The sequence below is a fragment of the Scomber scombrus genome, chromosome 17 (assembly GCF_963691925.1).
Source record: "Scomber scombrus chromosome 17, fScoSco1.1, whole genome shotgun sequence".
Taxonomy (NCBI): domain Eukaryota; kingdom Metazoa; phylum Chordata; class Actinopteri; order Scombriformes; family Scombridae; genus Scomber; species Scomber scombrus.
In genome coordinates this window covers 15269984-15296416 of record NC_084986.1, presented here as the reverse complement: position 1 = coordinate 15296416, position 26433 = coordinate 15269984, and the positions used below count along the sequence as shown (strand labels likewise).

General features: G+C 44.7%; 1 protein-coding gene across 2 annotated transcripts in view; it reads right to left on the bottom strand.

The window, feature by feature from the left end:
• LOC133997875 (prospero homeobox protein 1-like) overlaps positions 1 to 24823 on the bottom strand; it is a 32059-nt gene extending 7236 nt beyond the window's left edge. Inside the window, exons 1-4 of one of the 2 annotated variants that reach the window (XM_062437595.1) lie at positions 24119 to 24823; positions 19038 to 21098; positions 14942 to 15049; positions 9372 to 9566 (exon numbers count right to left, since the gene is read on the bottom strand). In XM_062437595.1, the coding sequence (XP_062293579.1) occupies positions 9372 to 9566; positions 14942 to 15049; positions 19038 to 21032 (2298 nt within the window). In that variant the 5' untranslated portion in view covers positions 21033 to 21098; positions 24119 to 24823. The other variant, XM_062437596.1, reaches the window with a different exon arrangement.
• Positions 24824 to 26433: the final 1610 nt, after the last annotated feature.

Genomic DNA, 26433 nt, shown 5'->3' with positions numbered 1-26433 from the left:
TAAAGCTGGTCTCTACGTGTATATGCTCATAACCTTTGCATTGTGTTGTTTAAATATCAAGAAAGAAAGAGGGAGTTCTCTGACAAGAGACAGCGATGAGGCAGTTAATCACTCTCATTCACTGACTCCCCCCTCTCTCTCACAACTCTCTCCCCCATTCTCTCCACCTCTCTCCATCTCCCTCTCTTGTGACAGGTTGCTTTGAGACAGAAGGATAAGCTCTTTTTCAGAGAGAGGGAATCGGATTTCCTGCTTTTTGATGAGATAATAAAATATGACGGAGGACAATAGGAGCCTGTGGACGGCTTGCTGGGAGCTATTCACTCCAGCAGCGGCCCCTGTCTTAAGACTGCTTAGACAAACGTTTAAAAAGGTAGCCAGAGGCCCAAGCCCTCAAATAAAGGCTACTGTTACACACACACACACGCTGTGTGCAAGTGTGTGTGTCTTTACATGTGTTTCGGCAAAGCCTGAGAAATCTCTTCTCTCTCGGTGACTCAGGGTTGGCTGTTTGTTTGGCCAACGTGTTTCCCCCCCTTGCTTTTGGGAACTGTCAGGAGATGTATTGCACCTTCTATTTGCACAGCGTTGGCCAAACAAGACGAGACCCTGGAAGATAACGCTGTGCGTGTATGTGTGTGTAATTGAGTGTGTGTGCTAGTGAGCTGTAGCCTTGAAGGATGAAATGCAGGGACACAACATGAGCCCCCACTGCCAGCCAGGTTAATTCCTAACCCCAACTCTGCCTGGGAACATCAACACTTCCCATGGTTTTTCAGCCACTGTAAATGTGTGTGTGTGACAGGGAATTTATAGATTTTGTAGTACGCTGAATCTGTGTGGGGTCATCTGGCGTTGATGTGTAATATGTATCTTTAAAGTGACTGTATCTTAAGATGAGTCTCACTTCTGCTCTCAGTGAAACTCACATTTAAAAACAAGAGTTGAAACTGAAGTTGAGTTGGCCGGTGACATTTCAGTGAGTCAAGCCAGAGCTTTCCGAACCTCGAACACACACTCTCTCACAAACACACATAGGCCCTGGTGCCTCACGTATCTGCTCCGATCAATAATCTACAAAGGCCTTGATAAGCCCTTGGCCCACACTGTCACTTTAGGCAAACACAACCCATGTCCCCCTTCTTCCTACCTCAACCCCCTCTCCCACTGATAAGACTGTGCCATGGCTGAAGAGTCCAACCAACTAATGAGGAAAAGAAAGGCCAGAGTTGTAGTGGATCCTTTTTATTCCACTTTCTTCGCTTTCACAACCTTACACTTCTCCTAGATTCTCCTCAGTTCTTCAAATCTCTCATTCATTAAGTTTCTAACGGTGCTTCAGAGACTGCTGGGACGGGAAACAGGCCCCAAAGCTGAGCAAACACCAGCCACCCTCACTCCACTGATAGCCTTGAGAACATGAAGCCTTGAGGGTTTGCCGTGTATACATGTATGTGTATGTGTGTGTGTGTGTGTGAGTTGCTGTCTGGTGTGTGTATGAGAGTGTGAGCGTTAGCGTTAGCGTCACATGGGCTCTTCTCAAGGTGCACCTCCGCTAGGGAGTCAAGGACAGGACAGGGTCAAAGATGTTGATGGAGTCGCTCTCCTATCCCATCTTCCTTGCTCCTCCCTCTACACTTCCTTGCCTCAAACCCCCACCCTAACATACACACACAGGCTGTGAATTCATATCATGTCGGGGGCCTCTTCTGACATCTCTTTCCTCCCCTTTGGTTTATAGAAATAGAGGGTTGTGGCGTGGGTCCTGGCTTTATTTAAAGCTGAGCCAGAATCACAGACAACAGACATAAAAATAATCTGTACACAGAAGAATTGCAAACAGCAGGGGAACCCAAAAATCACAGTTCAAGCCCTTGTTCAGAGACTTAAAAATTCATTGTCTGAGCTTGGATAGAGGGACACAGACTGAGAGAAAGCGATCTAAAAGAGGGGGGGTCATGGAGTAGTGTAATGGGGCCTCTGGAGGTCAGGAAGTCAGCTCGGCTCAGGGAGACCAAGAGAGCAGGAGGCAGAAGGGAAAGAAAGGAGCAAGGGAGTCTGCAAGATAGGAAAAGGACATCTGGAGAGGAGGAGAACAGAGGGAGGGAGGGAGAGGAAGAATAGAAGGGTAGGAGGAAGGAGGGTGTGGGTGGACGGGCAAACAATAAAGGATGGAGAGCAAGTAGCTGTGGCGAAGGAGGGAGGATGGATGGATAGAAGGAGATAGGAAGGACGGGTAAGTGAGAAAACAAGATGGCAAGAGAAGAAAGAAAAATACAAAACTGCTGATTGGATTGAAGGAGGGAGAGTTTGGCATCAGCAGGGGAAAGGGGAAGTGTGTGTGTTTGTGTGTGTATATGCTTTGACACATCTGCAGCTCTGAAGCACGCCCTGGTCATTTTGGCATGAGTCCCTCTGCCATGCTTCATTAGTCTCACACAGACGCACACATAGACACACACACACACACGCACACACGCACACACGCACACACACAGACACACAAACACACACACACAGACACACGGAGGGAGACCAAAATGGTCCAGAAATAATGACATAATCAGCAGCTGTGCCACAGAGCAGGCTGCCCCTCACAAGGTGACCAGGGACAGAAGGAGGAGGGGAAGAAGGAGGGAGGAGAGGGGAGAAGGAGGGAGTAGAGGGGAGAAGGAGGGAGGAGGATGAAGGGGGGGGTAGTGATGGAAAAGCAGGGAGGAGGGAGAATCAAGTGTTGTCGAGCGCAGTGAGAGGATATATTTGTGTGTGTGTGTGTGTGTGTGTGTGTATGTGTGTGTGTATGTGTGAGCAGGTGAGAAAAGGAGGGGATCATGTAGTTCTTTATGTTTAAGTGATTCTTTGCTACCCCTGGCGCCCCAGGCTCTACACACAGCTCTGGTCATTTAATCAGCGCGCAGAATAAAGTGGCTTATTCTCACATACACACACATATGCGCGTGCACACACACACCACATGGTGAAGAAAAGACCTGTCAGGCTACGTCAAACGGGGGCCCTCAATAGCCCCTGGCTATTCACTGAGAAGCAGATGATCCTGCTTTCTATTCTTCCCCTAACTCCTCTCGCTAAGAGAATTAAAAAGCCATAAGACAACTTGCAAATTACACTCATGGCGGTGAGTAGGCCCAGGGTAATATCTGAAGATTTGTTGGGAAGTATATTTCTTTAAAGATTGACTGAATATAGCAAACTCACTCATATTATTGCCAGTCTCTTTAAAGGGTTGGTTCACCACTAAAATAATCATTTTTCTCTCTTACTTGTAGTGATATCTTACCCTGCAGATGGTTTTGGTTTTATTAGCCCAAGTTTTGTCACAGAAAATCAACAGAAAGTCAGTCTGTAGTTTTCACGGGGACTATTTCTTCAGTAAAAAGTTGTTCCAATAAAAACTGTTCAAAGTTTCACTGTTTGCTTGTTCGGTTGTTTATCTGGAGAAACAAGGACACCGTTTCTCAAGAGACATGTTGCTGATGAATTTTTAAATGTCATTTTCCAAGGTTTTGGACACCACAAAAAAATTGAGCCACTTCTATTGTATTAAAACCAGATATCATTTTTTTTGTCATTCATGTTAACTGACACTTTAAGCCAATCAGCATCTCTTAGTTATTCATTCTAACATACACATGACTACAGTGTTGAGACATGTTTGAATCTGAGACTGACGTATTTTCTTATTGAATTCCATCTTTATTACTTATCAAATCTGAGGTGTAGTTTACATTTAAAATGACATGTATGAGGCTCTCTCTCCTCAGGTCATTATCACTGCTTTTACAATGAGCCTTTTCTATACTGTCTCATCTCTGTAGAAAATGAAGGTGGTGTGGCTCTGTTGGGATGAACAGGTGCGTGTATGTGTGTATACAAGGACAGCAAATACTTGTACATATTATTTATTGCTGCATATGACAGCGTGCTGTACAGCTGTAATATGCATGCATGATAAATGAAGGGGAGTTCAATGCTCTAAGACCTTTTCTCAATGGATTAGAGAGACCAGAGGAATGATGAGATACTGTAAGTACAAGGGGGAGAAAGCAGGTAAAAGGAGGTGTGTGTGTTTGTGTGTGTGTGTGTGTGTGTGTGTGTGTGTGTGTGTGTGTGTGTGTGTGTGTGTGTGTGTGTTGCTAACATAAACCCACTGGCAAATTGTATTTTTGGCAGCTCTGAACCTAAATCTATACCGCCAGCTTTTCATCTCTCTCTCTCTGTGTTCTACCTTTATTTTGTCTTCAATCGCTCTTCAAAGACAAGCCTAGAGCCTTTTGCTGAGAGCACCACACCTGTGTGCATTTATGTACTTGTGTATGTTTATGCATGTTTACATTTGCATCTGTATGTCTATCTGTCCCTGTGCATCCAGTGCAACGGCTGTGACCTTTTCACCTCAAACTCCCTGAGGTCAAGCCCCGGTCAAAGGCACCCCAACCCCCCATTCCCGACACACACACACACACACACACACACAAACACACCATGCCCTACGTGGTGAGAAACCCAAAAAAGAACAGGAATGAAGGAGTGCAAGATAGGGAGGGGAAAAGCAGGAGGAGGAGGAGAAAACAGACATTAGCCTCTCTGGGTGGAGAATAAATGGAGCCCCGAGAGGGAAGTGAAGAGGAGGAACGAGGGATAGAGGGGGGAAGGAGAGGTGAAGCACACAATGATATGGGGCAAGGCAGTTGGACAGACAGCATCTGCTCTCAGCTCTCTGTGGCTCTTGTAATGGATGGAGAGCAGGAGAGACGCAGAGAGAGAGAGAGAGAGAGAGCAGGAAGGAGGGAGACGGAAAGACAGTGGCAGGAAAAGCAGAAAAGAAAGAGGGAGGAAACAAGTTAATAGAGGGAAAAGGCCGAGGACGCTTGAGAGGGAGGGGGAAGGCCAAGTAAGTAAACTCGGGAGCGGAAAAGTCGAACTTTACAAAAGTTTTCTGTCATTGTTGTGGTGAAAACAAAAATAAAAACACAGCTGATAATTGGGTATCCACGGAGGGGCGTTATCAATTCAAATACAATGATGACAGATGGATGGCAAACAAAAGATGAAGAGGGACAAAAGAAGTGAGACATTTTTCCAATAGGAGAAAGAGCAGCTGATAAGGGAGGACACACGATACCTGCATGTGTGTGTGTGTGTGTGTGTGTGTGTGTGTGTGTGTGTGTGTGTGTGCGGACGAAGGCTTCTCACCGCTTTCGCTGGTACCTCCCTCTCACATAGAGTTCATAGGGGCTTCCTCTTTTAAATGCCGAGTTGTGTGTATGGATGAGTGTGTGCTTGGGTGTGTGTCCTCTGTGGGAGGAGTGGTCACTGACAGAGGAAACTTGGCCTAGTCTGTCTTATGGAAATCTGAGAGTTTCCCAGAGCCATCATAAAACTGCCTCTTTATCAGACCCCACCTCTCTCTCTCTCACTCTGCAGTTCTCCCTTTAACCCATTTCCAGGTCACACACATTCCTGTCTTATGAAAGATGATGTGTGTTGTCATTGGGGGTTCAAAGACAGACAGAGGGGGCTGTGGAGTAAAAAGAAAAGGACGCTAAGTGAGAGTTTTCACTTGAGTTCTCACATGAAAGCGCTGCCTGCTCAAAGTCAAGGCTTTGGGAAGCCGGGTGTGTTTCGGAAGACTTTGATGGTGATGGACAGAGCGAATGAGAAGCGGAGAAGAAAGAAAAGAAGAGAGGGGATCAGGAGGGGGGCTGAGAAAAGAGGAAAGTAGAGCTGGGGTCTAGGTAATTAACGGCAAGCTCTTTAATTACCGCTGGTGTTCATTGTGCCAGAAGGAATGTGACAATTATGCCATTAAAACTTCCTAATGGGGGTAAAAAGCGAGGGAGAGGAGGAGGAGGAGAGAGAGAGAGAGGGGGGGGGGATAACGGAAGACATGCAAAAGAGGAGGATGAAAGAATGAAAGGAGAGAGGCAACAGAAGGAAGAGAGAACGACGAGAGGGAGTGAGGGAGGAGGGATATGAAAGGAAAAGGGGGAAACAATCGCGACAAAAGAGGAGCTGGGAGGGAGATGGGGAGCGTATTAGGCCAGCACAGTGACAGAGCAGATTAGCATCAAACAAGAAAGGCCACAGACGTGTGTGTGTGTCTACGTGTGTGTGTGTGATTACTGAAACAGAGGACATATTCATTCCAAAGACGCCACCAAGGTGGATGGAACTTTGATGATGCAGAATCTGGCAAAGGGAAAACTCAGTGTGTGTGTGTGTGTGTGTGTGTGTGTGTGTGTGTGCACGCGCTTGCTGAATCTGCGTAGGCTCCTGTTTCAAGTGGTGGTGCAGGCAGGTAGGGGAGGAAGAGGAGGAGGAGGAGGAGGAGGAGGAGGTGGAGGAGAAAGGGGAGAGATCCACAGAAAAGGGCCTTAGGGGCATCCTGATACACATCCAGTACATTTCCATCTCCACATTACCTCTATGACTCACACACACACACACACACACACACACACACACACACACACACACACACACACACACACACACACACACACACACACACACACAAATACACGCACACACAGAAGACGGAAACACATAACAAATGTGTCCATGCACATATATAATACACACAAACATCAAACAGCAAAAAACACACAACCCACGCACCCGCACTCACAAACTCACACAGACACACACACACACACACACACACACACACACACACACACACACACACACACACACACACACACACACACACACACACACACACAACACACACACACACACACACACACACACACACAAATAACACCCACACACACACACACATACCAAAAGCCACACACAAACACTTACACACAGAGTCTTCGTGCTCACCAAGGCGGTTGGTTTGTCAGGGGGGTTAGAATTTGCATGGCTGGGCAAATTTTCCTTGTGCTAAACTCTAATCAGCTCCTGTATCTCTCAGACACCTGCCCAGCAAAAAAAACCTTAATATGCAAAACACCTTCCCTCCCTCCTCCACCCTCGTTCCCCCACGGCAGCTCCTCGGCCAACAGAAGACTTATTCACCTGCCCTCTCTCACTCTTTTCCTCTCTGTCTGTCTTCTTGCAAATTTCCACATTTATGTATGCAAATAGACTGTTCCCCTTAAGCCTGTTTCAACAGTAGCTTCCTGGTGCCAGGAGAAGAATGATAGTCTTGTCTGAGGTGTGATGGGAAATTTATGCTTCAGAAAGATGCAAGGGGAAGAGATTAGTTGCTGAGGTCAGTTAAGGCAGTTAAGGGGGTTTTGTCGGTTGCTGTGTGCAAACTTTTTTTTTTTTTTTTTTGGAGTTTCTCCCTTGTGAGGTGATAGGTCACCCTGCCTGGGCTTATAAGAGTAACACAAACCTATCTAACAAACTTTTTTTTTTTTCGTCTTTAAAAAGGAGAATACAGTCATATTGTGCTGCAACTAAAGCATCATGTTGTTAAAACATGTACTTATTATTAAGGTACATACAAAGTTAAACCTAATATGAAGTTTGCTGCTATTCCAGCTAATGATGAATTTGTGAAGCTGTATGTTTTTAGGACATTATTTACCAAAAGGCACTTCCACTTCCTGTTGTGGGTGTCAGGTGGTTTACCATAAGCAGAGCATAATTTGATATGGAAATGTAGGACAAGCTCTGATTCCAGTATCAGGAAAAAAGGAACCTAAATGACTGAATACTGTGGTAAGCTTTAACTGTTGGTGTTGCAAAATCAAAAACTTTTCTGCGCCCGTTTAAGGTCACTCAAAATGAGTTGCTAAATGTAAAATGTCAGCGCAGGTTGTAGGTGAAAGGTCACTCTATTCTTGATTAAAGAAATAATTCCTGCACCAGTCACGAGCCGCTGAATACAAGAAATCATGTCATTTTTCTTTGTGCGTTACTCTGATGGACTCTGGGCTTATTGAGACCTCATATACAAGTGCCTCTGCCTGCCAGAGTCTTTCAAAGCCTCCCTTAAGAGGGTTGAAGATGGATGTGGAGAAGTGTGTGTGTGTGTGTGAGAGTGTGTTTGGGTGCACACAGAAGAGCCCCAGTGGACAAATAACGGACAGAGAGAGAGAGAGAGAGAGATATAGATGGAAACTGAGAGAAAGAGAGTGAAGCACTTTAAATGTGAGCGCTGCAAAACTCCCACTGCTCACAAGGGCACTTCTCTCCTGCACGTCATCTCTCTTTTCCCCCCTCTCTCCTTCTGCCCTTTTTTCTCCCCTTTCCATTCCCCCCTCGATTCCCTTTTTTCCCTCCTCCCTTCATCGTTTTCTCCTTTGTCTCCGAGCTCTCACCCTCTATCCCCTATCTATCCATCTCCCTCTTCCCCCTCTCCCCCTCTTTCTCTCCCCTTCCTCTCACTAAAACAGTAGGACGCTTAACCTTGATAACAGTGAGATTTTTTCCCCCCTCAAAGTGACACACACACACACACACACTGGAGAAGTGCTTTGCCAGCATGCCAGGCCGGTCCAAGGGACGGCTGTACCCTTCGAGGTGAGCAGGACACTGGGAAATGCAGCAACAACAAAACACTCACACACATGCACACTCTCACATAGACTCGATCTCTCTAACAAATACACACACACACACACACACACACACACACACACACACACACACACACACACACACACACACAAACCCAGATCACTCTAGGTCCTTCTTAACACAAGCCTTTTAAAGGTCTATTGTCAGCTGACATTGAGAGAGTGCTGGTGATCCTGAAATGTTTCACAAACACACACACACATCTGAGAACACACATGAAGGTGGCAAAAGGAGAAGTGTGACTAATGAAACATATTAAAGGTGAAGTTGCCTGCCGAGAATTTATGATTACAATATACGGGAAGACAGTCCCACACAACACATAAACATCTCACCACAGATGAGAGGAAAATGCGGACGGGGAAGTAGAATGGGTTTAACTTTCTCAACCACCCCCCCCCCCCCCCCTCCACACACACACACGCACACACAGACTAAGAATCACTGAGGGGAAATTGACTGTGAGGAAGAGACAAAAAGAGCAAGGTGTCACTAAGGTTTCTTCCTCATTCTGTGTAAGTTCCTGACATATTTGAATGACCGGAGCCTTTAGAAAAATTTTATTCCACCCTATACATTATAGTACAGTGTACTGACTGTAGCAGGATGTATAAGAGACACAGTGCTGAGAACAGTGAGGAGGTGTCAGAGAGGACACAGTGAGATGGTGTCACACTACCCGTGTGCATCAGAAGGTATCAGGTGAAATACAACATTTTTTTTTATTTTTATATGGGCCGCATTCGCTCTTAGCTCCTTAGCACGTCCAGCTCTCATGATTTGTTCAATCGCTGAAATGTGTTGGTGTTTACCTCAAAGTCATTGGCCTTGTTGTAGTGCATGTTGAGGGCTCGGAAGAGCTCGCAGTCGCGGCTGACAGTCAGCTCCTCGGCTCCAGTGGTGCCGTCGTTGATGGACTGGCGGGCAAACTTCTCCATCTGGATGTAGTAGAACTCCCTGAAGTTGCTGAACCATTTGATCAGCTGGGAGGTTATGCAGCGGTTAAACTGGAATAAAAGATGAGGGGGAGTTAGTGCTATTTAGGGTGTTTAAAGAAATCTGTGTGCTTTTATCTTCAAATAGCACTCAAAATCCAAAGACTTTTTGAGTGGAAATAAATGTTGTCTGTAATTACAAAAAAAAGTAGAAGAAGACTAGCATGTCTAAACCTTATTAAGCCATTATATTTGATTATGAGACAGAAGACAACAGGATGACAGTGTGTCATTTCACATCAGGGAGTCGAGAAATGAGGCAATAACTTAAAAGAGTGCGAAGAAACCGAGAGAGAGAGATAAAAGACGAGAGCAAGAGAGAACACAGGTCGTGGAGTGAGGGAAGATAATAGAGACATTAAGTAAGACAGCGAGCAAGGAGGGGGAGAGTGTGTGTGTGTATGTATGTGAGACTGAGAGTGTGTGTGGTTCATCTTCCCCACTGGGAGCAGACCTCCCCCCTATCATAACCCTGAGAGTGGAGGGAGAGGTGGAGGAGAGAGAGAGAGGGGGGGGGGGGCGAGACCGCAAACACATAATTGACCAGAAAAACGATTAAGTCATCATCTGAAGCGCCCTGGCCCGCAGGGGGCTCAAACATGTACTTAACCCCGTTCACCAATTACACCCTGATTCTCCTCCCCTCTCCGCACCTCCCAGGCAGGAAGAAAGGAGAAGAAAAATAGCAAAAAATAAGAGAGAGCGAGGGAAAGGGAGAGAGAGAAAGACAGAGAAGATAAGCTCTGTTGAGGAGGCTGTGGCTATCTGATCTGTGCCGCTCGGCTGGATTCAATAGGGCGAAGTAAACCTATTAAGAGCCTCAGCTGGTCCCGGCTCTTTTTCCGCCTGGTCTCAGCAGTGAAAACACACTGTCTAAACATCCAAATGCTAGATAAGGACCTCAGGGGCTCAGGATAGCCGCCAAGTCAAGTTACCCTAAAATGCTCTGAACCAAAAGCTTCACTCTCAGATTGAACACTTTCACTTCCTTCCTTAGTGACCTCTCTAAATTACATCTTACTTGCCTTCAAAATTCTGGCCTCTGAAAGCTTGGTATCCCCCAACCATCATCCACACCCTTAGTCCACACACACACACACACACACACACACACACACACACACACACACACACACACACACACACACACACACACACACACACACACACACACACACACGCACATACACACAAAGACACACACACATAGGCCTTCACTCCTCCCTCCCCTCTGCTCTTTTTGTGGTGCTGGAAGAATGGGGGGACAAAACGCTACTAAACGCTGAGCGGACTGCTCGCTGGGGAGGCAGAGCGGTTTTGACATGGAGATTAGGCTCTGGCTATTGTTCGACAAAACACAGACACACACAAACATGCACACACACTCTTCGCGATCTGGGATGGCCAAACACACACCACACGCAAGCAAGCACAAGAAGATGGGAGGGCAAGGCAATAGAAGCAGAAAGACGGGCACAAAAGTTGATGAATCAGAGGAGGGTGAATAGTTGGACCAAGGTGGGACAGGGCTAAAGGAGAAGGCCGCGCCTTTCTGGAATGATCAGCAGATGACATAATGGCGGAGTGCAAAAGAATAAGTCCGCTTGACATTGTTTGGCAGGGGTTTGGGAGGGTGTGTGTGCACGGGGAGAGGAGGGGTAGCATGGTGGCTGTCCTAAAGTGCAGGGTGAGCATAAACGGGGAAATGAGGGGGGGCAGGGAGGAGAGGAGGACGGGTGCAGGTCAGCGCCGTCAGACAATGGCGTTTTGCAGTGGGTGGGGGCAGAGGGTCGGAACGTGAGCAGTCAGCAAGCTGGGGTCGTGACATCGGAGCGTCAAACAAACAAACTACTGACACTTACAAATACATCGGCTGCACGGGGCTATTCTTAAACACACACAATGTAGCAGACAGTTGGAGTGTGACAGAGCACAAAAACATCATTTCCAGTTACAGCCATTTAAACCTTTGCCCAGATTTAAGATTAGAACAAGTCTTACAGGGTGTGAATCTGAGACATTAGGGAATTGCTGTCCATCTACCTGAGTATGTGTGCGCACACGCATCTGCACATGTGCAAGGCGGAGCATTACATACTGAGATTAAAGTCTGCGAAAGAGTTACCATTGCTCATTCCGGAGACCTTTGGTGTCACAGCAGAGTGACGGATAGATTTGTCACTTTGGACAAGGATTACTTTATTAAAACGTCAGCTCGGGAGAAGATGCATTAGAGTCTGTGCAGCTGAACTGAACTGTGGCTCAATCACAGCACAGAGCACACAAAAGAGACAATATTTACTGTTCGTACGCATACATGTACTAATTCCATTATATCCGCATCAATTTCACTCCACACACTCAGGGACTCAAATTTGGCAAGTCCCCCCGCAGCTTCCAGCAGTCTTGGTTCATTAAGTTGCTGGTGGGGAATACAGACCCCCTGATAGTGGCTAAGGACAAGAGTGTTCAGTGTAAAAGGAGGGAATCGGTTCAAAGGAGCACATCACTGCAGCTCCTTAATCAGAGTTGGCAGGGGTCAGCCAGCACAGACATGAGATGCAGCGAGGAAAATGTGTGTGTAAGAGTGTGTGTGTGCTCGTTTGGTTGACACACCGCGTGAGCATGTAAATGTGTATACTTGTGTGTGTGTTTGGTGTGTGTGTGTGTGTGTGCGTGTGTGTGTGTGTGTGTGTGTGTGTGTGTGTGTGTGTGTGTGTGTGCCTGGCTGAGAGGCAGATGAGAGAGAGACAGCAAGAGCGTGTTTCTCACACTCACACTCAAGAGCCTGTGAAAGGTCAGCGCTTAGTGCTAACAGCACAAGATATAGAAAGTGACACACACACACTCGCACATGTTCTGCTCATGCACAGATGCATACTTAAGTCCAGAATAGGAAAACACTCAAGTATTCTTGGTCTAAACTATATTAGTCACTTGCCAGAAATATTTAGTTCAGCTTTGACTGCACACATCAGCTAATATATTAATATGCTGAATAAATTCGTTTTACAGTTTTGTCTTTTGGTTTGTCTGGATAAAAACTGAAAGGCATTTAAATGCAAAGCCAAAGTGTGTCTCTGGCCAACACTTTCTCTGACATAGTGGTCAACAATGGAGCAGAAAGCACACAGATGACCTCAGAGTGCTAAGCTACATCCAGAACAACCGGAGAGGAGAGCAGAAAGACAGAGAAGCCTGTACGGGCCTCCCTCTCTCTCTCTCTCTCTTTCTCCCTCCCTCTCTCGTAAGCCCCTTCACAGTCATCAGGGCTTTCCAACGTTTCCTGTTTTCGCAGGGGTGAATTGTGGGAGATAATCTCCGGCTGCCTATTGGCTGACTGCACACAAAAAGCGGCCCTGGAAAGCGGGCTTTTGTTACTGCGGCGACTCAAATCCAGCGGCTGGCTTTTCTTTCTCCCCGGCCCCGCCGAGGCACACATACCATGCCACACCATCAGCGAAAAAAAGAAAAGAGAAGGAATGACATATAGAAAAGGGAAAACCCTCCTGACCTCCGTTACTCTACAGCACATGACTGGCCCAAATACTGAGGCTCGTAGCTAAAACAGTGACAGAGTGATAGACAAAGAAAGCAGGGTATATGTGTCAGGCTGTTTGCTTGAAATGAAAGGAAAATATATATATCTACACCATATAAATGACCAAACTGGCTATAATTAACATACAGTACACTATACATCAACACTGAATCTGTTTACAAAGGCAAGAACTTTAGCTGACTTTATGAATTGACTGAGTATCTTTATCTAATCTGTCCATTAATCTGTTATAATTATTCACCATGCATCGACTTAATGTCTGCAATAATAATGAGATTTCTTAAATCTACTGAGATGATACTATAGGCATTCATTAGCAACCCCATCAATGGTATTATGATACATCTGTCAAAACATTTCAAAAGTCAAAAATATAATATAAACACAATCGTCTTAAAAGGAGCTTAATTAAGGGGAACAACAGCTACAGCGTCCCGCAGTTGTTAGCGCAACCCACTTCCCACATTCATTAGGTTCTTGACAGTCAAGACCTGATTAGTCAAGACCTGATTAGCCTTTAAGACTTTTGTCTGAGGACAGCCACTCGCTAAGAGGCTACCCTGGCTGCATCTAATTAGATAGTCAGTCTCATTCCCATACATGTCTGCAAATTTACAGCTTGAGTCCATTGTCCTCTACTGAAAACAAAAACAAACCAATGTGACTCATAATCCCCTTAACTATCTTGACCTTGTTTAAGTATCTGATGAGGCCATTCATGAGGCCTCCTTAGGAATAATTAGTCAGTGAAACTAAGTGATTCAAACCTTTAGAAGTAATAATTGTTCAACAGCAGAACATATAAAACAATATAAAATGTTTGAGACGCTGTAATATCAGAGTAGTTTTTTAAAGAAACACCATTTACAGGTGCCTCCTCACTTTGCCAACATGTGCTCCCTTTCCATCCTAACCAATGATGTGCTAAGAGCTCGTCACGTGACCCATGAGTCGTTGTTGCTAGTGATGGCATCCAAGAGAGGGCAGCTGGGAGAAAAGGGAACCTTTATCTTCTGATTTGAATAAGATGGCCTGGATCTGTCACAGTGTTTACCCCTCCGTATGGTCCGTGAGGGGCACACACGCAAAACAAAAACACCACCAAAAAACTCGGTCGTACACACTACAACGGCCATTGTGTTGTTGTTCTTGTTTTTTTGTGCAGCGTACATATTGTGCTTTGTTTTCCAAATTTACTTCATTAAACTCCCAGTGGAGCTAATGCTCATCCTTGCCATGTTCCCCTAAACCGACTTTCTCCTCTCCCCTCCCTCTATAAAACCATCCTCCCCACACCTGCTCAGATAACCACTCCTCTGTCTCTAGGCTCCATCCTCCTCTCTGCCCTTTCCACCCCTCCATTACTCATTCCGCTCTTTATCTTTAGAATACTCATAGGCTCTCCAGCTCCCTCATGTAAACCCATTCAACTTCCTCTTCTTTCATCTTTTGCATAAAACCATAACTTAGGGCCTCATTTCAAGACAGACAAGCATACGCTGTTCATGATAACTGAAGCTGGCACATCAAAATTAATAAATCAGACTTCCCCTTTTAAAGCAGGTGCATTATCAAAAGCACAAGGACGACATGTAGCAAAAGACAGAAAAGAAAAAAATGGTAGAAGAGTGCTATCTATCCCTAGACCTTTTACACAAAGGAAAAGTAGTCACCATCTAAAAAAGATTATGGTAGACTTTAAAAATAGTGAAGCAGAGACAGTCACAAAAATGTGTACCAAAATTAAAAAGGAAAATATTGGAGGATATTTGGCAACATTTTTGGCAAAAATTGTAAGGTAAAAGAAATGAACATGTTGGCTCACCTTGACATCAGAGAAGAACATCTTCAGCATATTAGAGCTCGGATAGCGGGTGTAGAAAAACATGAGCTTAGCCTTCTTCAGATGGTTCGGGGATAGACCTTCCTGTATCTTAAAATAGCTTCCATTAAGGATATTAACATTTGTTTGGAAGGAAACAACTTATAATAGATCAAGCAAATGTAGCAACAGATATAATCACAAATACAATAATTGGCAGTAAGTCTGGCAAGAATTCATTACTTGGATAATGGGTAACCAAATGTCCTTTCAGGCATGAATGCAGGGTTGCTGGAAGGGGGGGGGTTTGAAGACACCAAAGCGCACCAAAGCAAAACCATTTGCTTGCAATTAGCGTCGTCCGTATCAGGTGCAAGAGCGTCACGGTAAATAAAACGCTGGCCAGCAGTACAGCCGATGCTTTTACATAAGGAGGCTCATTTCACAGTCAAAGTAAGCAAACGCCTTTGCCTACACCCTGTGCTAACCTCCACCCAAAAAAAGGAAGAACAAAAAAGAATACATTTGCATATCACAGACAAAGACAGCAGTTAATGCCAGTGACGGGCAAGAAGGCCTAATGGCTTGGCGACAACACATGCCAAGACTGAATATGACTGTCTGATGTTGGCTTCATATCAGTGACAAAACAAGGTCTAGGAGATAGTCCCAAACACCGGACCAAGCAATACAAAAAAACCTTCTCACGCTTACATAGGCCATATTCAAACACATATCAGAGGCCTTGTCTTCCTAATGGATCGCCTGGATTGAACGGCAGAGGGGATGGAAATGGGCTGGTAGGGGCACCTTGAGGGATAGCATGGTTCCAACCTTCAATTACATCCCCCCTCCTCCTCCCTCTACTCCACCCCTGCCCCCTCCCCTTCACCCCCCCAGCCTCTCTGCCGCTGCCAAACCCTTGGAGGAGCAAAAGAAGGAGGAGGAGAAGGAGAAGAGGGGCCCTGAGGCTTTGGACTCAGCCAGTGATGAGGGGACTGAAACACATCTGCGCCACCGAACGGCCCAAGCCATTTCCATGGTGAATTAACAGCCGTTTAATGCATCTGATAATATCAATCTGGAGGATAAGACATTGAAAAGGGAACGGGGATGGGGGGGTGGGGGGGTGGGGGGGGGGGGGGGGGGGGGGTGCTGCATGTTAAAACCTCAGGCTGTTTCAACAAGGGTTTTCATTAAGCTGAAGCAAGACAGGGCTTTAAATGACACAAAAGATACAGCCCTAAGTTTTCATGAAGACTGTTTACACTTCAGTGGACAGAATACATTGCTTGACATTATTTATGATCTACTAGGGTGGCTATGATCATTAAAATCAGTCAAGTGTCCAGATGTAGCTTTAACTATAGAGTGGGAAGAAGGCATCAGCTGCTACATTGGATTGCCCTTGGCCTCAGGGTTACACAGCAAAGCCAGCAAATGCTGAACCATGCTGGGCTGGCTCCTTAAAGACCCTGTCTACTTTGTCTGATTCAGTGAGAGAGAGGGAGAGTTTGTTGTATACGCGGCGAGGGTCTTGTGGGGGAAACCCTGGCAGACTGGTGTTACTCTGTCAGGCCTGGCCAAAAGAGCAGCACTTCACTCTCCACACCACACCATCTGCTCCAAGTGAAGGGGATACAATGGATCCTCAGACAGAGAGAGGGCAAGACAGAGAAATAGAGAGCTCTTTTTTCAGGAGGGCAAGGTGGGACTTGTTTGCTGTGAAAGCTCTGCACTTACACTTAGATTAATTTGTTTTTGCTTTTTCAATTACGATTAGCATCGCTTTCCCCTTATCATTGAAATTAAAAATGATTTTAAAACAAAGATGTCAAGGTTTTACCACAACAGCCATGAACACAATATCACCTCCCTTAGATGACAATTAAGAAGGTTCATATCTCCTGATGAGACATTTTCATCTCCAATTCACTCACAGCTTGCAAATGTAATTGTGATTGGACTTAGGGGTGGCGTGTAAGGCTATTATTTTGTCATGATGGTGCACTCATACCAGCTGGCCCACTGTTCTCCTGCCACATCTGACAAGACATCATCATTCTCACAACACTTCCCCAAAGCCCAAAGTCATGAGAGGAAAATAGCTGCTCCTCTTCCTAATTCCAGGTGTAAGGACAAGAATATTTGGAGTCGGATTGAGAACAAATGAGGAAATTGATAGCAGCCATCTGCTCCACAACGGTGCCGAGAGCTGGTGAACACACCTCACAAAATGTCTGACAAGCTGTCTCTGACTTGTGATGCTCAGAAAAAAAAGAAATCTACATAATATTAAAGAAACTACATCAATGGAACCCGCTATAAACCCACAGAGAGTACAAATGGAAAGAGCTAATTCGTAAATGTCATAGAAATTATAATTATAATGTACAGAACTATATCTTGCAAATGCAAAACTTTGTGTGGAATAAACTCAGGGAATCAAGAATAAAAGATGAAAAAGATCCTCCTTCCAACAACAACACATGTGGACACGTTGTTCTGCCTATTCTTTCCATTTAGGGGAGTACATCTGTTAATGCCCTGAATTTATAAATGCTACAATGAAAGCAACAGCATCTGGTATATGTGGTTATTGTTTGATTGTTTTCTACTTTCTCTCAGTCTCTGTATGTCTCTCTCTCCCTTTTCTCTTTTCATCCCTCCATCGGGAGCCTGTAGAAGCAAAGGATTATGGATCTCTGGAAAGCGTTCACCCTTGGGTCAGAAGACAAGACAAGGCGAGGTAATGAAAGATAAACAGCTCGCTGCAAACACCTGTTAACGTCCGCTTCAAAGAAAAGACAGGGAGGAGGGGGGTTTGCAGGGAGGGAAAACAAAAAAAGAAGTATTTGGCTGCCAAGCAACAGCCGAAGGGCCCCCCGGGCTGTTGACAGATCTTTATGAAATGAAAAAAAGAGAAAAGAAACGACAATGATTGTTGGCTTTTTACAACAGCGATGGATGATAAGAGGAACACAAGAGAAAATACAAGCAATCATAAATATACATCTTTACTGAGTCCTCAGGCGAACCTTTTGTGACATGCACACACACACACACACACACACACACACACACACACACACACACACACACACACACACACACACACACACACACACACAAAAGGCTCTGCACTCAGGTACGCACAATAGCAAAAACAAGGCATCCTAAGCATTAAATAAGCATATTCTCTTAACTAATATACAACAGGTAAAAATCTATAGGGTTAATTTCTTTAGCATGTAATGAATGTTAATGACTTGAAGACAAAGCTTTCTAAGGACAACCAGTGTGACACGAATCAAACTTTTATAAGGGTTAAGGGGTGTTGAATACTTAGGGGACTAAGGAGGTATGGGGGAAACAGAGAAGGGACTAAATGTATCAGTTTAAGCTATTAGTCCCGAGTCCCCGGGGGATTCAATTTGAGCCTCCCATAGGGGATAGCCTCTTTATCCGCAGGGCATGATTGGGGCACACTGGGGTTAAACTATAAGGGAGGCTATATAACACTATTGTGAGCCAAGTTTCGGGATGCTATCTCCCTCCTTGCTCTTTCAGGACGTTTTTTATAAAAAGGAATTGGGGCAGTAAATGTCGTGGGGACCTAATCTTCGTGAGTAAGTGATATATGACAAGAGAGCTTTTAAAGCACTTAGGATTGAAGATGGAAGAACGGCTGTGAGAAGGAAGAGGTATGAGTATAAAAATAAATACAACAATGCAGTACAATGGAGGAGAGAACAGTAGTGGGAGGAAAAGTGATTCATCAACAATTTCTCAGTTTCTTAGTCTCACAAAGATTTGATTTTTAACTCTTTGAGGTCCAGATTCACACCTGTGCTTACAAGGAGCTGCCATCTGAAATCAGATTTTTCCTGGCATATACAGGCATGAACTAGTCTGAACAACACCACATACGGTAAAATATGAATGTTATCATATAACTTCCATTCAGCCCCCTCAAAACACACACACACACACACACACACACACACACACACACACACACACACACACACACACACACACACACACACACACACACACACACACACACACACACTACCTAGATTATTTTAAAGGATACATTGCTGCCTGAGTAGGGTGAGATGTCAGCCATGTCCTGGAGATCGCTGCACTCAGACTTGATAAGGGACAGGGAGAGTCCCTCGGCCGTGCTGCCAGGGTGTGCTGGTGAACAAGAGCGATGGTGGTGCACCAGGTGGTGACCTGATGCCATCTTGGTCCTCAGGCTGGTGGTCTCCCTGGACAGGTCCATGGAGTCTGGTGAGGAACGGTCCTTGCCTGGGTAGCCACCTGTGGGTCCACCCAGGGGACTCTGGAAAGGGTAACCCACAAGAGGCAGGGGAAAGGGGTGTCTAAAGGAAGGGGGGCTGAAACCCATAGAGGCAGAGAGCGAGGAGGGATGAAGGGAGGGATGATGGTGACCACCATGGGCACCCACAGCTGAGGACTGGTGGTGGTGGTGCTCACTGGGCGTCTTTCTCACAACTAAGGGCAGTGCCTCGGTTTGGTCATTGGCGGAGCCTGGCATCCCGGGCATGCCAGCAAAGGAGTCTAGTGGATTGGGAATGATGACATCACCGAAGCACTGCAGCCTCTGGTTGGCGGTGTGGAAGTTGGGGTTGTCTCCATTGACAGCGGTGGGAAACCTTTCTGTAGGTATGGAAAGTGGTGGGAAGGCTTGCTGGGGTGTGGGACGTGGAGGCTTGGCAAACACCTTCACCACTGTGTCCACAACCTGGGTCATGGCTGAATTGAGTTCCTGCTTCAGTGTTTCTGCCAGCTGTTTACCTTCAGCATGCATAGAGGAGCCTGGACCACCCTGTCCTTTGCTCCGTCCGAGCCCTTCTCTTCTTGGCTTCTCTCCATCCGCCAGCAGAGCCTGCTCCTGAAGCAATGCCCGTGCCCTGTCAAGGAAATGGCCCGGGTCCAGGTCAGACATCTCATTGTCAGAGCGCAAGTCATCTCCACCCCGGTCATCGCCACCGGTGTCGGACCTGGCTGGGCTGTCCTCTGACATATTTCCGATGTCATTATGGAGGTCATTGTGGAGGTCATTGTGTTCTGAGTCGTCAGTTGAGTCATAGATCTGAAAGAACTTCTCCTGCAGCTGGCGTAGCTGCTTCTGCATGTCCTCCAGCTGCAGCTTCAGTTGCCGTCGCTCCTCCTGCTTCTGTTCCTTCCTCTGGCACACCAGCTGGGTGAAGCTCTGCTGTTGCTGCTGGGGCAGACGCTGCTTACGCTTGTTCTCTCGGCTGCTACTGCTGCACACCTCACCTCCCCGTGGGCTGCTGGGGGCCTGCTGCTGAGACTGAGGAGGTGGGCAGTCTAGCTCCATTTCCCGTTCCCCATCCATCTCATGGTCACGCTCATGGCGGGAAACAGGGACGACCACACTGGGTGAGTGGCTCATACCACGAATAATGTTCTCTACACGGGCTCGCTTGGCACGCAGGTGTTCATCATTGAGACGTTCAATGTCAAAGGCGCCCAGGCCAGGAGGACGGCCGAATGGTGACAAGCATTCCTGAGGGGTGCTGTCTTGGGAGGAGTTACTGCAGGCGTCCTCCTGGGGAGCATCTGAACTTGCATTGGAGAGCCCTGAGCCGGGAAAGCCGACATCCCCTCTCTCACCTCTGTCCCCTCTTTCTCCCCTTTCGGGTCCTCCTCCATTTTTAGCCATGTTATTCTTGAGAAGCTGGGAGATAATGGTGGTGCCAGGGAAGGGCATCATGGTGTCCTCGTATGAGTTGGCTCGCTTCAGTAGCTTTCGGAGTACATTGGACTTGGACTCACTGTCGCTAGCTGATACAACGCCAGGCCCACCATGTGGCTGCACTACAGAGCACTCCATGGAGTCGGTGTCTGATCCGTGGTGAGAGTGGGAGCTCAGAGAGTTCATGGCACTGAAAATGGCTGCTTTGGCGCGGGCAATGTTATCAGTGGTTGTTGTTGCTGTGGAGGAGGCTGTGCTGCCCACGGTTCTCTTAACACCAATGTCCACACGTCTTCGCTTGGTCTGTCTGTTCAGGAGGGAGTCGCTGTCATGGTCCGGCATCACGGGTTGCTGCTATTGGGCCATATCCCACAAAGCCAGTCCTCTAGGATCAAAGCCTCTGAGTACCTGTGGGTACAAAATTACAGGTACATGATTCACCAAAAGGAAAAATATTTTCAGAATCTAAGTCACTCACTCACTCAAGCAATACATGGCCTAAACCACTTCAATTTAAAAACAAAATCTATATTAAACGGAAAGCTTGAAAGTTTCTGAGTGACTGAAACAATTAAAATCCTTCTCCGGCCAGAGAAATGCATTAGCCTACATGCATGAACATAAACCGTAGGGTTTTGCCTAAAGCCAGCAGGCAATCCCTCCTAATGTGTTTTTACAAGAAAGGAGACATCCATGATTATATTTTGGCAGTAAGAACCAATGACAGAGGGGTAAGGGGAGCAGTCAAGATGGGGTCAGAATTAGGCCTTTGCTCGACATTCCAGGGCAAAGTCCTACATTTTATCCTGTCCCCTGTTACATGCCGCGCGACACTGAACCAGTTCCCACGGAACACAAAGCTGCATAAAATTATGATAATTACTTAAGTACTTGTCCTCATTTCCATGTTTATGCGGTGTGAGCCAACATAGGAGCTATTAACTCACAAAATAAAAAAATAAAAAACTAGGGTTAAGATAATTTAAAAAAAAAAAAGTGGTGTACAAAGGGAGGCAAAGTACATTGTACATGTCATTATAGACCCTGTGCTAAATCCTATTCAGGAAGTGAGGTCAGTTCGACAAAATATTCTTACTTTAAATCACATTTATACATTGCGTAAATTCAAGTCCTATGTTCACATTAAGCAATATGGCCATCATATCTTAAGCAACGGGCAGAGTGACACATAAAAGAAACACAAAATAGGCCTATTGATTTTGTAGCCAGCATGAGCTCACTTCTGTGTTTTTTGTTTGTCTTTTCATCTGGCAAGGGCAGTTAATTCTGCTCAAATGAATAGGTCACAAGGGTCAACTCTGGCAAGGAGCAACTTAAAGCGCTCTTACAAAAACCCTAATGCCCCTCTGAAAGCCAAACGTTTTGTCAGTACAGGCCTGCATCAATAATGCTGTGTAAGCAGCGGTGGCAGTGTCTTAGTCGGAGGCATATCAGAAGCGTCCAGTCTCAAATGATATTATAAAAAACGTTTCAATCTCCTTAAAAAACAAATCTTTCTGAAAAAAGCAAATTTAGAGATTTGGCTTTTTTTTCATATTACCATAAAGGCAAAGGTGGTGTAACATAATGCATTTTTCTCTATTTACAAATTCTAGACCTCATTAAGACTAACAGAGGCTCAAACAAAATAATGAAATATAATTTTAAAAAACAGTATTATTTCCTCACTTTAAAATTTAAAGGTGCCTGCAAATATACTGAAATGTTACACTGTACTAAAGGTGACTGAAAGACGTACTTATACTTTACAAAAATGTGCAGTATTGAAAACCAAGATGTCAAATGACTAAGATCTCGGTCTGATTTTGTTATTACATTTTACAAATATCTAACAAGACAGAAGTTGTTCAAAGACTTCCAATTTAAAGGCTCAAGTTCAGTGGTGACTGAGAGCAAACAGCATGCAAAACTGAACTACAGTGTGATTTTAAAACATTGTCTAATATCTAATATCTCCTTGTCCTAACGTGAAGAAAATTTGTGATTTTTAACTTCATAATTACTAGTGAAAAGTCATTTTAAAAAAGGCTACTTGTCACTATAGACATATACACACACTGTACATACACACACACACACACACACACACATACACACACAGACACACACACACACACACACACAACTTTGCCTTTGGCTTTGTCAGAAGCGGTGTGGTGATGCAGCACGCAAGTGACAAGTGATGTATTAGTGCTCTAAAAATGTAAATTGTAATTTTGCAAATTGACAAGATTAAACAGTTAAAGTTCAGATTAACAGGAGAACAGGTTGGTTTAAATGTTTAGCACTACGAAGAAACACTACTCTTCTAAAATAACCCCCCCAACACCACCACCCTCCTTCTCCCCCGATAAATGGCTCGAGCCCAAGTCCCGACAGCCATGTCCAACAGTTCAGACAGGAGGTGATACGTCTCCAAGAAAAAACCTTGACTTGATCGCCTCAGGACCTTAACAATGACTCTGAAATAGTCACCAGCACCTGTCTTTTCCGACGGCGCACCTGTCTCTTATTGCCCATGCGCACTCTCTCTCTCATACAAAAACAACCTTTCAACAATTTCAATCAACTATATGAGTAACGAGCTATAGATCATCACTTCACCCCTGTCTTTTTAAACCTCTTGCCTTCTAACGAAACATAAATAGTGAAGTTCAGGTTTTAAACTTGCGCTGCAACACCGGGATTTTTACGGTAAGAGTTTCACAGACATTTTTCAAATGAAAAGTGGGACCTGGCCACTACTTCAAGCATGTTGTTGCAAATGACAAACGAAATCAAAACCTGTGACAGACAAAGCCGGTCCCTTTCCCAACACTACAGACAGCGCTGTAGCACAAATGCCCCAATGTGTTGTCAATGAGGAAAGACAACACATCCACAAAAAAGGAGAAATGATGACTCTGTAACTGTCCCGACATAGATTCTGTGTGGATAAATCAGTCAAATATAAGGTGTTAAAGCCTACGGGACAAAGCCAGTATGAGTTAATAGCAAACTGAGGGTCTTCAAACACACTGAAGACGAATACAAGTAAAACTGACTTTCCATCTAAAATCAACTCATGTTTTAAAATCACTTCGCAAAAAACACAACATACGCTTCCCAAACTTACTTCGCAAAGTTGCAAACCAATTTGATCTCCGCTTTGATGAGGAAGGCTGGGCTACCGTCCGCAAATCATCCTCGCAAAATACACGGGCTACTCACGCAACTCTTACCACATATCAAGATGAGCGGAGCGAAACAGAACAAATAACGTCGTATACATGTGATTAGCTGTTGATCACAAGAATATATTTCCCCGTTAATGATGTTTGATTTGTTTATTTTTTTTCCGCCCACCGTGCGCAGGCGAGGCAGAACAAGAACAAGAGAGGGAGGTATCCGAGGACAAGGTTACTTACCCTTTAGATGAAGAGGGGGACAACCTGAACTCCTACGGCCAAAAAAAGAGAGAATATACGCGGAGCACGGCAGATTGCTGGATACTGGGATAACAATTTCTCAGAGAAGGGAGAGCTGGAATAAAGTCAGCCACGCGAGGAAAAGCAACAACATAGGAAAATATAGAAGATGAAAAGAGCTCTTGTGCGTCGGTCTCTCCCTCTATCCTCTGCTGTAACTAAAAGAGTGAGAGACATAGAGAGAGTGCGAGAGAGAGAGCGAGAGAGAGAGAGAGACGCTGTGTGTGTGCGTCTCCGAGGCGCACTGGATGCAGAGGACTGGATGCTGGAGCGCTCCTCCGCCACTAAGATTCACTTTAAGACGCGGCTGAAGGAAACAGGAAGACGTGCACGTCATGAACGGCGTGATGTAACTGTCGCAACCTACCAATAAGAACCGTCCGTCCGGTCTGGAGGACAACGCACTGAAGTTGACCAGGGAATGGGACTTGAGCATGCAACTAAAGAGAGAGAGAGAGGGAAAAAAAGGAAATACCACTCTTACTAATCATTTTCTTCCCAATTCACCGACTGCGCGAGTAAGAATCGTTACGCACTTTGACATTACACTACGCCACAATAAAACACACACTTCTTATTTATTCTTATATTTAGTCTTAAATGTGGAAGTTTTCAATATGCATTGAATAAAGTGTCAGTGCTTTTGAAAAACGTCTGAATAAGAATCATTTTTACGATAATGACAAAGAAGAACATCCATAAAAGAAGCCTATTTGAATTTGCGGTCAGTGACATTATACAGCACTGTTGTATGTTTAAAAATTACATTTTTAGAAAAACGCATTTTCACACGAATGCAATATGAATTCATTTCTTATGGTAGATCATTTCTGTACCGTTTTAATGCAAATGTTTTGCAGACATTTCCCAGCCTTCCGTGTTACAGTAAAATTACAAATTAACAGTCTATTTTACAACCCAAACGACTTTTGCATGTTTGGTTAATGTGTGCGTGTTAGGAGAGTCTGTTAAAACGCATTCTTTCAAGCTCAGTCTTTTTCTTTCTTTTTTTTCAATGATTACCAACTTTGTGATTTAATATTTTTCTGCCTCCAACGATAAAAGGCGTTTTCACATATTAAACATCAATATGTTAAAAAAAATCTGCAAAGACATCTGGTACATATTTAGATAGACCTTCTGAAAAGAACTTAAAGTAGTGGGTCACTTGGGTATTGGAGGTTCAAAGTGGCATGTGGAAATATTTTACACGCAGTGAGTTTCTCATTGGTTACAGCAGAGTCTGATTTATGAACAAGCAAAGCAGCGCAGAGGCTCGCAGCTTTGCTTTGGAATTTAGATTATCCAGGGAAGCCAATATCCGAGGAGAGCTAAACGTCTCTTTGTGAAATGCACTGTTAAGAGCTGAAAATCATCATCATAAAAAAAAACCCAAAAAACGTTTGTCTCTCGGATCCACAGCCTGCCACTAAAAATACTCCCGTGCGTAAAGATTACACGGATATCAAACACAGATTAATAAACCTGTCCAGATTTAAAAGTCTAAAATGAACACAGAAAATCTACCTGTATTTGCAGATCTAAGAGTTTCAATTAATTATTTGACAATTCTCCCTTTTGAAACTTCTCCACCTGTAACTCTGAAGGCTGCGGACACTGACATCTGAGCCTTTCCGCAGAAAAACCTGTTTGACGCTTTTGATTTATGAAATGATGACGGCTGCTCGACCTCATTTTCCTGCAATCTTACACATTGGACTCTTATAATTATACTGCAGTTTTGGGGCTTTTTTTAAAGCCTTCGTTCTTTACAACAGGTGATCTACAGAATTTGTACACTAATATTCTTTGTAAATGATTATTGTTTTGTACCACTGAAATTAATCTTGATGCAGGGAAATTATTTATTTCATCGACTTACAATTCTGCATAATATAGGTCACATTAATTTGTATTTGGGCTCAGGATGCATTCCTGCAATTAGAGAAATGCTCAAACCTTCGACTAAGTACAAGCAAGAAATTACTTGTAAATGTATTAAATAAGAAACGTTAAGATATTATTATTAGTATTGTTATTAATGTTATGAATGCTTTAATAATAATTATTGTTATGTTACATTTATTCGTATGATTCAGCTGGTTGTAGCCAGTTAAGAAAAAAATGTTCATACGCTTGGTTATCAAAGGAGCGTGCGTTTGCTTTTTTTGCCTCCAGATTTTCACATTGCATCCATTTGTTGCACGTATAATCTTCTTTTTTTATCCCCTGCACAAACAGGATCCTAAAGTACT